The 15,032-nt window shown below is 40.6% G+C and overlaps 1 protein-coding gene across 8 annotated transcripts in view; it reads left to right on the top strand.

The window, feature by feature from the left end:
* Positions 1-15,032, top strand: part of CTBP1 (C-terminal binding protein 1) — a 364,798-nt gene that overhangs the window by 297,110 nt on the left and 52,656 nt on the right. For 4 of the 8 annotated variants that reach the window (XM_019525924.1, XM_019525923.1, XM_019525926.1 and 1 more), the window contains exon 2: positions 11,293-11,447. In XM_019525924.1, coding sequence (XP_019381469.1) covers positions 11,293-11,447 — 155 coding nt within the window. Of the gene's footprint in view, positions 1-5,564; positions 5,655-7,222; positions 7,440-11,292; positions 11,448-15,032 lie in introns of those variants that run through there. The other 4 variants (XM_019525930.1, XM_019525929.1, XM_019525928.1 and 1 more) reach the window with 3 other exon arrangements.

Raw genomic sequence — 15,032 nt, 5'->3', positions numbered from 1 at the left:
GGGAGCTAAACCTGTTCAGCCTCCAGAAGAGAAGGCTGAGGGGGATCTAGTGGCCTGTTACAAACTAGTCAGAGGGGACCAGCAGGCACTGGGGAAGTCCCTGTTCCCCCGAGCACTGCCAGGAGTGACTAGAAATAACGGTCACAAGCTGGCAGAGGGTAGATTCAGACTAGACATCAGGAGGTGCTACTTCACGGTCTGGGCGGCTAGGATCTGGAAACAACTTCCAAGCAAAGTGGTGCTGGCTCCTACCCTGGGGGTCTTTAAGACAAGGCTTGACGATCACCTTGCTGGGGTCGTTTGACCCCAGTACTTTTTTCTGCCATGGCAGGAGGTCAGACTTGATGATCTGCTGAGGTCCCTTCCAACCCTACTAACTATGAAACTATGAAAAGTGTTATTATTTCCTCTTTATTTGCATTATTGATTACTGCAGGTGAGAGATGCTTTGCAGACAAATCAGCAGACATGCTGAAGCTTGCATTGACTGTCTGGCCCCTTTATTCCTTATGAAAATCCCAACAAGAGGTTCCAGTTGTGGTGATATGGCAGGAAAAGTGGTGCTGGCTTTTTCTGTGATATGGATAGCTGTGACGGGAGAAGGAGAGCATTTCATTTCAGAAGCACAACTGTACTTTACTAGTCCAGGGCAGTTAAACCACAGACTCAGAGGTGAAAAGTTCCATTTCCTGAGTTTCAGATGCCTAGAAACACTGAGCCCCCCTTTTTAAAAGTGCCTTGATATGTCTTGACATGATAGAAATTGTTGCTGGAATGACTAGGAGGGTTAATCATTCTCCTCTTGGTACAATTGTTGAAACAGATTGTTTTCCTAGTTCATGGCGGTAGGAGTTGTGTGTAACCTTTATACAAAGGAAAGTTACACCCACTTCCCCAAGTACCACCATCATGAAGTGCACTTCCCACCATGTACTCTATAAACTCAGTTTCATTTTAAAATGAAGTAAAATGAAGTAGTTTGCTGTGTTTTTGTTTGTTTTTTTTATTGCCATTCCTGAGCCAACTACAGAGGTACCCGTCTTATAGATAAGTGACAGCAACTATGCATGGGGAATATAACACTTACCTTTGTTGCATCTCTGGGCTGGTTTTGGGTGATGCAGCAGTGTTCTTAAATTTAACTATTGAATTCTTATTTGGGGACTTTTGATTCATTAGTAATTAGAAACTGACTGGCAGCGACAGTGGAAAGTAAAGCTAAAAAGGCTGCTATATACAGTATGATGTAATTTTAAAGTCCTTTGACAGTTAAGTTACATGGCTGTGAAATACAGAGCAAAATATGGGGCTGGGTTTTTGGTTGTAGTCGTGTTGGTCTAAGGACATAGGCAGACAAGGTTTTTTGGGTAGATGAGATGTCTTTTATTAAGACCAACTGAGTAGCTGGAAAAAAGTTCTTTGCAAGATTGCACCCAAAAGCTTGCAAATAACGTTTTTCCAACTACTCAGTTGGTCTAATAAAAGATATCACATCTATCCAGACCAAAGTATGTACAGTTATTGGCACTGCTTCTTGCTAACTATAAATTAAATTGTGGCTTCAGCCACAGCTCATGCAAGTCAAAACTAGCATGTTTAACCCAAATTCCCCCTAGGGCTCAGAGGGAACAATTCCACTGCTTCTGGAGAGGGAAGGCCTCTGTGTCTAGACATCCTCTTCTGGACAGTCAGAGCTGTGATTATGTTCTCACTCCATGCCACCATTTGAGAGGACTGGTAGTTGTACCAGCGTTATTCATGTTCAAGGCTCTGTGACACCCAACTTCATTAAGGCCGGCCCCTGGGCAGACGTGTAGACAAAGCATTCCTTGCACTTTTCTGCTCGTTTTCTGTCGGTACCCGTGCAAGTTCAGCTACAGTCTGGCCTTAAAGTTACAAACAATAGGAAGGAGAAAAGCAATCTTTGACTTCATCTGGAAAGGGGATGTGCAGCTGATCTGTAAAACTGTTTGTAATATCTGAACATGATGCAAAGACGTTGTCTACCAGACTAAAGAACTTGAAGTTAATTGCTCTTAACGAGGGAAGGAAAAATCATCTAAAACAAGCTTTTTCCCTGCATGGCCCAATGCCTCTTGACTTTTGGAGGACAGATTTTCAGCCAGCTCCACCAAAGTCTTCTCCTTTGTGAATGTATCTACATGTATTCTTTACTGTGGAGTAGATTCATTAGCTGTGTAGTAAAGTGTCACTGTCTACATGTGCTGCAGTATTAGGCCACAACAAACTAATTGTTTATTAACAACACCATAAGATGATACTGTTGCAGTCAGTACTGCCTTACAGAGGCGTACTTAACTGCAATTAAAAGCACATGTAGATGCTGACCTCAGGCATCAATTGCACCCTGTAAGCCTAGCTAGCCAGGTGCCAGACTCGTGCCTGCCACCTAGCCACACATCTCTGCATTTCAGTATCCTCGTGTCCCAACCCGCCTCTCTACCACCCAATGCCACCACCTAGAGCAGGCGGCTGACCCCCATACTCCCTGCCAACCTGGGCCTGCTCTGCCCTGGCTCAAATTTTTGCTGTCCTATGCGCAAGCATAGATGCTGTGCCCAGGAGCAGTTTACAACAGATCAAACTGCTCCAGAGTTTATTGCTTTGCATTAATTGCATGCATAGACACACCCAGTGTCTCCTTTCTCAATTGTAAATGGTGCGCTGTCTGAACTGTCTTGAGATCTGGGGCTTGCACAGCATGGGGCACACTGTGCTTTCATATTATTTCATAATAAACAACAGTTATTAATGTGAACAGGCATTTCTTGATCCTTATGGTTTGTAAAGTCAAAGCAAGAAGGGGACAGTTGATGTGCAGCAGAGGAAATAGCAGCACATTTGGAAAGCCACAGTTATGCAGATTGAATCCCTCACTCCTGCTATGGTCACAAATATCCAACATCTCAAACTAACAAATACCTAAAGTTTCCAGCATCCACCTCCCTTCTCTTATCACTTTAATAAATTTAAAACTATTGTAAACAAAATGAACTCTTTTATGTGGTTTGGCATTGAAACTCCTGCGTGTCCATGAAAAGTTCTGGCCTTGAAACAGTTTTGCCTTCAGTAAGGCTTGTTTTTCTCTCCTCTCAAAATGGCAGTAGCGTTTGGTATCTACTATAGTAGCCAACAGTTTAACAGGCTTTTACTTACATCTTTGATAGATGTATTTCATGCCATTATTCTTGAACATTTTTATTTTATCTTAACATACCATTAAATTGTTCTCTGTGGTCACACATTGCTTTACTGCCATTTATTAATTTGACATGACAAAGGGGTGATTGATATTGTTTTAAGTTTTGTTTTGAAAAGCTGTAGTTAATGTTAGGCATATCCTTATAGCACAAAGACATTTAACTTGTGTGATTTTTGTGACAGATGTGCAGGTGCTGCCAGCCAGATTTCACGTGGCTGTTTGAAGTAAATGCTTAATGAACAGACTGTTTTGTCAGGTGATCATGTTGTTACCACTTACATAACCATTACTTCTACTTACGGGTTACAAAATACACAGAACAGCCAAAGGAGTCATTTTTATACACCCTGCAAGCTTTGCTTGAAGATGTTGCATAGTGACACGAGCATTTGATAGACAAAGGCAGAATTTCTAAATATTTTTTAAAATCCAGTGCTAGTCAGTGGTGACTATTTCTCTGTAGTAACAGATTGCAACACCTGAGAGATCCTGGGTATTTCATATTTAAATATGGAGAAATACAAATAGATCCAAGTGTTATGGTTACCAGGGAAGAATGTGGGTTATTTAAATAACAATTAAATCATTCTGTTTATATCTGTCCAAAAGGAAAAGATAAGTAAGCAGTATCTTAAGAGTCCTGCTTTTAGATCCCTTTCACCTTCAGGATCTAACACTGCCTCACTGAATGCTGGCAGGACTGCTTTATGGAGGGCAAAACCCATTTCTGATGCATGTGGCTCCTTGGGAGTCATTCAAATACTACACTTGACAAAAATAGTGGTGGTATTCATTATAGATTGGGAGGAAGCAGCGAACTTGCACTAATTTGGCATCTTAATGAATGAATATAACATAAATGCAAAGGAGATCTATTTGAGATAAAGCCATTAACAAAAGGGTGTGTGATAAGTAGGTGTGACTGCTTTGCACATCATCATGTCTGCGATGCTCCAGAGACCACAGCTTTACTTTGTCTTGGTATCTTATAAAGAAGGAAGAAGCTTGATTTTTTTCCCCCACCCCCAAATTTTGCAAAACAAAAAGCATGAAATGTGCTCATACTCCTAAGTTTCCACTGTTCCTCGTTGCATAGGCCCTGCTCCAGCAACGCATTTCAGCATGTGTTTACCTGAAGTTTGCAGATTTCAGTGGGACTGCTCAATGGTTAAAGCGGAGCACATGCTTAAGCACCTCTTCATAATGGTAAAGTCCATTGAAGGCAATGGGATTGTTCCCCTGGATTTCAGTAACATCTGTAATGTATCTGTCCCCCCCTCCTGCCCCCTCACGCCACCCCCAGGCCTCTTGTATAGCAGTCACAGGTGACAACTTTGTCAGATGAAATGAGAAATCCATTTGCCAGCTAGTGGAAACTTGCAGGGCTCATTACCACCTTGTCTTACATAATCCTCTGTGTTACCTAACAGGGTCAGCCCCCAATTTTAGCGCCTTGAGAAATAACAATCTGATTGCGGTCAATGGAAAGTTTGCCATTGGCTTCCATGAAACTGAGGTAGCACCACTGCTGTATAAGTGCCATTCATTTTCACATCCCAAAGGTGCAAGTTACCCAGATCTTCTTATCCTCCTTAAAGCCATTTCTCTGACCCTTTTACCTCTGCATCTTCTGCTATTTATTTTAGCATCTTGATCAACTACGATGCAACAGTAATGAGCCCCAAAATTGATTCCAAAATTTTGATTTTTCCTACAAGCTATTAATGTAGGTAATCATAAAAGTGAGTGCTACTGGCATATTAGCAAACATGGGTTGTAATAATGTAGTTGCCATATTGCCAGATGTATTTTGACTTGTTTTAGTGGAAGGAATGTAGTTACTAAAGACTTATTAGAACACCTAAAAGTCCGCTAGGTACAACAGAGACAAAATAACAGAGAGTCATTCCCTACACTAAGTATTTATAGTGCAGGTGAAGAAAAGGTGAAGTGAAAACAGAAGGGGAAACAGTGCACACGTGATAGTGTCAGGTACCTTTACATCCAGCCTGATAGAAACGCACTGTTCCTGAGACATGAATTTGTGAGGGGTTTTTTATGATAGCTGGTTATTTTGTAGTTGGAAAAACTGAACCTCCTCTGTCTCCTGTTGTAAAAGGGAAGTTTTGTAGGAAATATTATTTATAAAGGACATTGTCAAGTGCATTTTCATACTTACTAGAAATAATATTACAAACTTGTTCATAATAACCCCTTGGAAGTTTAAAAATGAAAACTGCCACCGTTTCAGTGTTCCTCCTCTCCATTTCACTTGGATATGAGTTTGTCATTATAGGGTTACTCATGAGTGTTGTGCTTTTTGGCATTGATATATTTTTCAGAAAAAAGAATTGAAGCATTTGTTTTGAAAAAAGAAAAACACATTTAAAGAATTACATGGACTTTGCAAACAGATATAAGAAAATAAAAGGTAGGTCAAGTTTTGGGCCTACAAACCTGACAATGTCCCTTTAATTTTTACCAATGATGTTATATTTGCGAGAAGTTCATGATTATAATATGCTAAGAGGTGGCAGACAAATGAAAAAGGATATTGTTAACCTTAATTAATAGCTGGTCTTGCTCTCAGGTATTTTTTTTGTGATGTCAGTGAATAATGGCTTCAAATGACATGCCAGCCTGCTTTGACATCTTCTCTTTTTGTTATTTGAAAAATAGGATTATTTTAGTTGTAGGTCATTTAAGTAGGATAGTTGCTAAGAAAGTGATTAATATAAAGGAGCAGTACCTAGCATACAGGTGGGTTTGCTAAGGACCCAGGAGAATATTGCTTTTAAGCATCCTGTAGTGAGTAGGTCTGCCTCTTGCTTAAGTTATTTGAAAGAAATGCCTCCGCTGAAATTTGCTGTGCAGTCTTAGGCCACAGCAGTGGTAGCTACATATGTTCGTTGGGGTTTTTGTTTAGCAAATTTGGGTTTCTCACTATTAAGTTAAAAATTATTTAAAAATGACTTATTTGGATTAGTGTCAGGACTGGAGTGATGATTTGTAGGGCCACCTGCTGCTGGAGGAATGAGGGAAATCGGGTGAGAGCCGCCTTCCTCTCCAGTCTTGGTGCTGGAGCTGGCAATGAGACCATTAATCCCCCAGCATGTGTGAGGTCCCAGGTAGATACTCACACTGCTTGTGCATTAGGTTGACCCCTATTGTATGATCTACCTGAAAGCTGGCTTTGCCTTTTTTTATGATTTTTACATAATGAGCTAGGTTTTAAAAAGTCACCCTCCCAATTTCCAAATCAAAAAATCATGATTATGTGCCTATATGCAATGGCTTCTCTTTTTTATGTGTAGCCACTGGTGGATGCATGCATATTATCTCATGGTATGATTTCTCTTTTATTTTAGAAAAGTACTTGACACAGTAGCACGTCATAGTGCTGAAACTATTGCCTCAATGATCTTCTGTATTGACGAGCCAGTGACAGCTGATCTGCTGTGTCAATGCGACCGAATATTGTGCTCTTAGCAAAAAAAATAAAAATAAAAAAAAATTCCCAAAACAACCCCGGCAGGCATATCTTTTACTTAAATACATTTAGATAACATTAAGGGCATGGCTTATAACCACCAAAACCAACAAACTCAGAGTTAAGGCTTCTCACTTCATCTCCAGTGCACACAAGGGTGCTTGGCTTTTCCAGCACGAGTGGTACAGGAGATCGCACACTGTCCTCAGATCCCCACAGCACCTAGGCAGAAAGTTTGCCACATGACTGCTGCCGAATATTCCAGGTATGTTACATTCACAATGCACCTGCTGTGCTGCCGAACGCGCCGGGAATGTCTTAACATACCACTGAGTTCAGTGGAATGTTAATGGACGACAGCAGCCCAGCAGGTGTGATGGAAAAGTTGCAACGAAAGGGGAAAGGGTAAGGATTCAGTGAGAAGCTTTAACTTTGAATTTCCTGGCTTTTGTGAGCAAGAGTCGGGCCCTTAATGTTGTTTTAATGTATTTTTTGTGTTTAATTTTTAGTAAAAATTTGAACACGATCCAGGCTACAGAGGTTGCAGTGGATAAGAAGTTAAAAAGCTTTGGTTCGAGATTACAGGAGGCCGCAAGAGAAATTAAAGACATGGAAATGAGGATCGAGTGACAGGATGCTATTTTGCCTCAGAATACTGAAGATTGTAAAGCATTGAGAAATCGAATTCATGACCCTGGAAATCAAGCTCAGATTAAGAAATGTCAGGTTGGTAGGGGTTCCTGAAAGTTTGGAGCTAGGATAAACTGAGATTTGTTTTTTTGTTTTGTTTTGGTTTTTTCCATAATGCATTTCAAAGGTGCTGGGGTCTGGGGATGGATGGTTTTAATATTCTTTTACTTGTATAATGTGCCATGATCTGTCACATTCTTTAGAAAGCCAACTGAGCTGAATTGGCTCTTAAATCTGAGTTTAGTGTTTGCAGTTGCAGGATCCAATTTTATCTAGACTACAGTTGTTGTCCTTTGACATTGGATTGCATGTTTCACTGTTAACACAAGCATGGAAAATACTGCTCTTGTGTACACGTTGCTTTATCCTGCTACTTGGAGGATTTGCTGTAGAAACCAGACACGTGGTGCACCGTGACCTTTCTAGATAAGAAACAGACAGAATGTACCCACATTGTAGAAGAAATAGTTTCTTGTTCAGAAGACTGATTCATAGTGAAACTGTGTCTTTCCAAATGTAAACTTAAAAAAAATACTGCCACTGTGATTAAGTTACTGTAAATTTACTTAAGTGTTGAGTTATTATCCGTACTTCAGTGATATGGCATTTGTGGCTGAAACGTTGTGCAATGGGAAATCTAGACTGAAGCTTTGGGAGGTTTTAGCAAGCAAAGGAAATAACTGTGTTTTTCATGGTCAAGGTCACTGGGTAGGTTTGAGTTCTTAAGGCACCACTGGGCACACCCAGTCTGAGGTTTTGTAGGGTAAAAGTGAACTTCCAGTTATTATCATTGCCTTTCCTTCTGTATAGTGGGCCTGTGTCAGGTCTAGCACCTAAGACCAATTTTAAGTAGGGGTAACTGAGTTAATATCCACAAAGATACAGTGACATAAATGAAAGCAAAACCAAGGACTTCTCTCTATTTTGTGCTTTCACGTTAGTATTGCAAAACTAAAGCAGCTCAGGGGAGTGACTTGCATTATACTCTGGTTTTTTTCACTGTCCATTGTTTTGGTATCAACATTACAGTTTCATATTTATTTCTGGCAAGGAGCTACAAAGAATCCACTTGGTCTCTCTCTCTGGGAGTGCTGGACTGCCAGTCGGGGGGGGGGGGGAATCCTTTTTTTTTTGTGCATAGATCATAAGAAATTCCTTCTATGTAGAACCTCATGCCATACTGACAGTTACCTTCCAAAGTATAATTGTATTTTATGTTTCTTGCCCCTTAGCTTCTGTCTGTAAGATGCTTTATTTTGAGGGCATTCCTGAGTCCTGGGAAAATGTATAACAGCTGTACAAATAAGTTCCCATTAAGGAGCAGCAGTAATTAGCTGGTAATGGTAATAATATGGTGGTGTTATAAACTGTATAGTAATACATTGTGTATTTTATCATGTACTTGCATGTGATACATTAAGAACTACTGCTAAAATCAAGGATAGCCTGTTGTCCATTATAGGTGATACAGATCTTTATTGTAAGGTAGCTCAACACAACATAGGTTTGTTTCGAACATCCTTTTTTTGCTGATGGTTACATATTTGTTATTGAAATGAACTCTGAAATTTTCTGCTGTCTTGCCACGGGGGAGATTCAGCGTAGTGCATAATGGGAGCTGACATATTTGGTCTTTTCTTGAGAGCAAAACGTCTCTCCATGAGCATCATATCCAGGGACAGCATTGGTCGTGGATTCCTTACTGTCTGAAATGCCTGACTGTTGTTCCATGATTAGCACAGTGTTTGTTCACTAGTATAATCGGTCTGTTTGAAAGACACTGGGGCTAGATACAGACATTTGAAAAGCCCAAGTCGGCATCAGTCTAAGTTGCACGATTTTCTGTAAGCAGCGTAGTTTAGATCCGTAGCAAAAGAAACGCACATTAGCCCTTTGGTGTTGGGGAGCAAATCTTAGACCGGCAAAGCTTAGGCCATTTTTAAACCAGTCTATTTGTGCTGAACTTCTGTTCTGTTATGGGTATAGATGAGTTTGTTGTGCTGAACTTCTGTTCTGTTGTAGGTATAGACTGGTTTCCAATCACTTGTAGTGGAAAAAGTAATGTCTGTACCTGGACTAGGAGAGAATGAAAAAGGATCAAATTATACTTTTTGGTGATGAAATAGGGTTAATAAAATTCCCTTATGCTAATTCCCTTCTGCTTTAAGCTTGCAAGATCCTTTTGCTCTTTTCTACTGAATAGAAGATTTTAAAAAAATCTAGTAAAATTCAATTGAAATTTTTATCTAGAAAAAATTCTAGATGGCTTCCAAGCTATCAAGCTCTAAAACAGCATGAGTATTGGAATAGTTTGCATATTGCATAGATTTACATTCTGTCTTTGTTTTAAGCTGTTTCTTCTTCAAAGGTTAAGTTTTATGAGCACATAAATAGTTTAAATACTAAATCATACAGAGCTATACTGTTTATTTACTGTGTGCCCTGAGTAACACGTAGCTGCCAAAGACTCACTTGTGACTTTGTCACACTCTCTTAATCGTTTCCTCCAACCCCATAAACCACCTCCACTCTACAGGGTAGAGGTTGCCGAGTACAGGCCAGTGGCATATCTCCACACTAACTCAGCTTCCTTGGCAAGCTTGTCTTGCAGGACAGAGCAAGGAGCCATCTTTTCTTCAGTCACTTGCAGAAAGCAACTTAATAAGGCTTGCTCCTGCCCCTCTAGCTCAACTCCCGTGACCTGTGATGCAGGTAGTCCGTGCATGAGTGGATGACTTATGTGTCCTTTCACATTCTTACGTTAGGTTTAATTTGACTTGTTTGAAATTAAACAATTGCAGAGCGTTTTAAACTGACACCAACACAAATGCAGAGAGATGTTAATGGATGTATTGAGAACTTCTGGCCTGCTTCTGCTTGAAACATTTCACATTGTAGGAGAAAACCCCCAGTTCCTTCCTTATATTTTTATCTCTGGAAAAGCAATTTTGTATGTCTGTTCTATAAATGCAGCAGTTCGTACAATTCCCTCAATTATGTTTGTGTAGTTATCATTTCAGTGCAATTGGAAAGATGCTCTCAAAGCACTTTCATTGCGTTTCATAAACATTCTCTTGAAAATTATACATAACTATCTGGACTCTTAAAAATAGAGCCTGTACAATTCACTCTTTTTTTTCCTACTGTATTCGACATGTATCATTTGTCTGTTATCATCTGTTTGTTCCAAGGTGGAGATCCTGGATTTGTATGGTGAGAGGTGGGGGAGTATGGATCCTCGTATTTGAATAAAGACATACCGAGGAATTTTATGAATTCTGTAAACTTAAGAAGCTTTTAGGTCAGTTCTGAGCCAGTGAACTTTGACATTGGATCTTCAGCAAATCAAACATGATTGCATTCATTATTTTTAAATGTGATTTTAGTCTCAGCAGATCATCATTTTCTGTATACATGTAAACAACAACCCTCACCATATCCCATAATTTCTACTTTGTGAGGCCCGAAGAGTATTTTACTCATCCTGTCTTGCGGTTGCAAAGATGTGGAATCTCGTCAGAATACAAATCCTGGACGGGATGGCACGGATGCTACTCAGTACTGCTGTAGGATCCTCACCTTATCAAATGAGTGCACGCCTTCGCTGTTTTCAGCAATTCAATATCAGATCTTGAATCTGCCCTATGACAGTGCATTTTCTAGCTGTCCTACAAACGCATAAGCACAAACCAAGCAGGTGATTGCTTCAAAGCGCTGTCTTATCTTCTTTATTATAGTGTTTGACCAAGAAAAAGATCAATTTCTATTTTACATCTTGAAATCTTTTTTCTTCCACCAGACAAACACAGAGAGATACTTGAATCTGCTTTTTGTAAAATGTATTATGTTGATGTAAAATACTTTTTTTTTCTTCTCTGTTGCATCACAGGCATTCGACCTCCGATCATGAATGGGCCCATGCACCCGCGCCCTTTGGTAGCGTTGCTGGATGGCAGGGATTGCACAGTAGAAATGCCTATTTTGAAGGATGTTGCCACAGTGGCATTTTGTGATGCTCAGTCCACGCAAGAAATTCATGAAAAGGTAATGCTACGGAATAACAGCGTGATTAAAATGCCTAGTCCATTTTAACGAAACACTCATCTAAACAGTATATTGGTTAACTCTTCAAGATATCCAGCTTGAACAGTAGTTAGGCAAATTTCAGGTGGATGGCAAATGGGACAAAAATATCTTTCTAGAGATGCATTTCTATGTAGTGTGATCCTAGCTCTGACCTACTGCATACAGCAGAACTGCATTTGTAGACAACTGCATTAGCTCAGAGACAGTGTTTTGAAAAGTTTACGATAAACCCTTTTGACGAAAAGCCAAGTATTGGTTTTTATGTTGGATGTATTGAGGACTTACGGAGCAATATTCCCCACAATGCACTGAGCCCTCAGATTTGGAACCCAGGCTCGGAAGGATAAGGGGAGGAAAGTAGCTGATCATTGACTAGTAATAGGTAGCGGTTGAGGAGGACCAGGGAGGGGGCAATAAGCTATGAGAGAATCTCATCTTCCCTGAAGATCAGAAAGAGATACAGTGGGAGGCTAAGGTAGACACAAATGCTAACTTGATGGCCAGGTAAATTGGCACAAGTAAGTGCCTGTGTCTGCTGTTACGATTGTGCATCCGGAAGCTATTCAAAGCTAAATGTGGCCCAAATGTTATGGCTACTTACTAAATTGCACCAATATTTTTGCTCTCTCCCAGTGCATTGTTCGACTTGTCCCACGCTATTTACTGTAACCTTTAGGCTTGTAACAGCTAATGGCTCTTTTTCAAGTGCTCTGCAGTAGACTGAGCCCGTAACAGTTTAAACTATTAATTTTATTTACTCTTTACATTTTTATAAAATATAGCACTAATAAACATTTTAAAGGTTGGCGTATTTCTATGATGAAAAGCCTAATCCTTTCTCAGATAGTTTTGTGTTAAAAATAGCTGCTTGAAAGTAAAAGCAATCATTTCCTGTCAGCTTTTTAAGTGAATGAGCTTATTTTATATGGTCCCTTTCTCCTCATCAGTATTGTTCTAGTATGATCAAAATGCATTTAGAAACAGGACATTTATTCTGAAAAGGAGCCTTTCTGTTATTTTAAGCTCTTGAAATGTAGAATGTGTCAAGAAAAATTTTAAAACAACCTTAAAGTTGGGGTGGGGGGAGGTTAGAGAGAAGCCAAAGGACGGATCATGTGCTAGCTGTTTTGCAGACTAGGAATTCCTCATTCTTATTGTGTTTTAGGGGAAATGTTCAACCAAAGGAATAAGTACATACTTCTCAAGTACTACATATAGTTCTTCTGTGATATCTGATGTAGATTCCTGGACTTCCTGTCTAACAGCAACTTGTATTGAAGTCAGTGACTGTTAGAACCATTATCGAGAATCATCTTGGAGAGTTTTCCTGCACCCTCATTGTTGCCATAGATCCTGTAACTCAAGTTTTCTTTGTTTTCTTAGATATAAAATAACTTTAATGTGGGGAGTAGGAAGCAGAGAAAAACTAAAGAAAGGAGTCTCTCCTCTGTGTGCTTCTTTCTTCAGAATATATATCATTTCCCCACAGAATACAAGCAATTAAAAAAAAATGTACTTCTGTAGGACCTTCCTTTTAAAGAGAGATGTGAATGATTAGTTAAAGGCATCACTGGCAAAATTATAGACCTGATCCAATTCTCTTTCTCCATACATTTTAAAGAATCAACGACTCTTCGGAAGAAACCTCTGTTCATATCAACTCAGACATGTCCTGAAATGTATGTTAGATCACAAGCTTTGGCTCTTTAACAATAGGATGACATAAACTGAGACGAGAAATGATTCATAGATTCATAGATGCTAGGGTGAGAAGGCAGCTCAGTAGGTCATCGAGTCTGACCCCCTGTCCTGGGCAGGAAGGAGCGCTGGGGTCAGACAACCCTAGGTAGGTGCTTGTCCAGTCTCCTCTTGAAGACCCCCGAGGTAGGAGAGAGCACCACTTCCTTTGGAAGCTCATTACAGATTCTGGCAACCCTTACTATGAAGTTTTCTAATGTCCAACCTAAATCTGCTCTCTGTCAATTTGTGGCCATTGTTCCTGGTTACTCCAGAGGGTGCCCTAGTAAATAGAGCATCTCTATTCTCTGCTGCCCTCCCCTGAGGAATTTATAGGCAGCCACAAGATCACCTCTCAGCCTTCTCTTGTGAACACTAAAGAGATCTAGGTGTCTCAGTCTCTCTTTGTAGGGTCTCTGACCATGTGAGTGGCCTCCTCTGGACCCACTCAAGATTCACTACATCCCCCTTGAAGTGCAGCGCCCAAAACTGGATGCAGTACTCCAACTGCAGCCTAATCAGTACTGCAGAGAGGGGAAGCATCACCGTCCTGGACCTATTTGCCATGCATCTGCTAATGCATGATAAAGTGCGGTTACCCTTGTTGATCACTTGGGCACATTGACAACTCATGTTCATCTTGGAGTCAACTAGGACTCCAAGATCTCTTTCCACTGCTGTGCTGCTGAGAAGGTCATCCCCCGGCCTGTACATGTTAGTGCTTCTTTTTGCCCATGTCTAGCACTTTGCACTTATCATTGTTGAACTGCATCCTATTTTGTTCTGCCCATTTTTCCAATCTGTTCAGATCCGCCTGGATCTGTTCCTTACCCTCTGATGTGTTAACTTTGCCCCATAATTTGGTATAGTCTGTGAACTTGTACAGGGTGCTCTCCATGCCTGCATCCAAGTCACTGATAAAGACACTGAATAGCACCAGTCCAAGGACTGAGTCTTCCGGGCCTCCGCTGCCCACATCCTTTCAGGTCGACATCGACCCATCCACCGCCACTCTCTGGGTGCAACCCCTAAGCCAGTTTGCCACCCACCACCTAACCGTGTAATTATCTACATCACAGCCTGTCAGTTTATTTACAAGAACAGAATGAGATACCGTATCGAAAGCCTTCTTAAAGTCTAGGTAGATGACATCTACCTCGACTCCTGCATCTATGCATTTTGTGACCCGGTCATAAAAAGAAACAAGGTTAGTCAGGCAGGATCTACCCGCAATGAATCTGTACTGATTTCCTTTCTGCATTATTTCTCCTGCTGGGAGAAATGTGATCCTTGATGATTTTTTCCAGAGTTTTCCCAAGGATAGAGGTGAGCCTAACTGGCCTATAGTTTCCTGGCTTCTCCCTCCTCCCCTTCTTGAAAATAAGGACCACATTGGCTCTTTTCCAGTCCTCTGGGACCTGACTGGAGCACCATGAGTGCTGAAACAACCAAGCCAGTGGTTCTGCTATGACACCAGCCATCAGCTATCAGCACCCTTGGATGAAGATCATCTGGGCCTGCTGACTTGAACACATCCAGGCCCTCCAAGTGCCCCTTTATTAAGTCTGCGCTAGCAGTTGGTGTGTTGGTGTCCCTCCTGTGTCTATCTATGATCCAACTGGGAGATTTGTCTTGGTCTGTGTCTAGGAATACAGATGCAAAGAACTCACTGAAGTGCTCAGCTTTGTGATTCCTTTTTAATTACACTTGAAACAAATGTTTCCCTTCAGCATTTGCAGCACAGACATGTCAACATAATGTTTTAAAACAGTTATTGAACTAGAAACGGACTATAAACAAATGTAA

Source organism: Gavialis gangeticus, unplaced genomic scaffold (genome assembly GCF_001723915.1).
Source record: "Gavialis gangeticus isolate Ggan-Ray unplaced genomic scaffold, GavGan_comp1, whole genome shotgun sequence".
Taxonomy (NCBI): Eukaryota; Metazoa; Chordata; order Crocodylia; family Gavialidae; genus Gavialis; species Gavialis gangeticus.
Note: the sequence above shows the minus strand (reverse complement) of the source record. Positions and strands in the feature narration are given on the sequence as shown.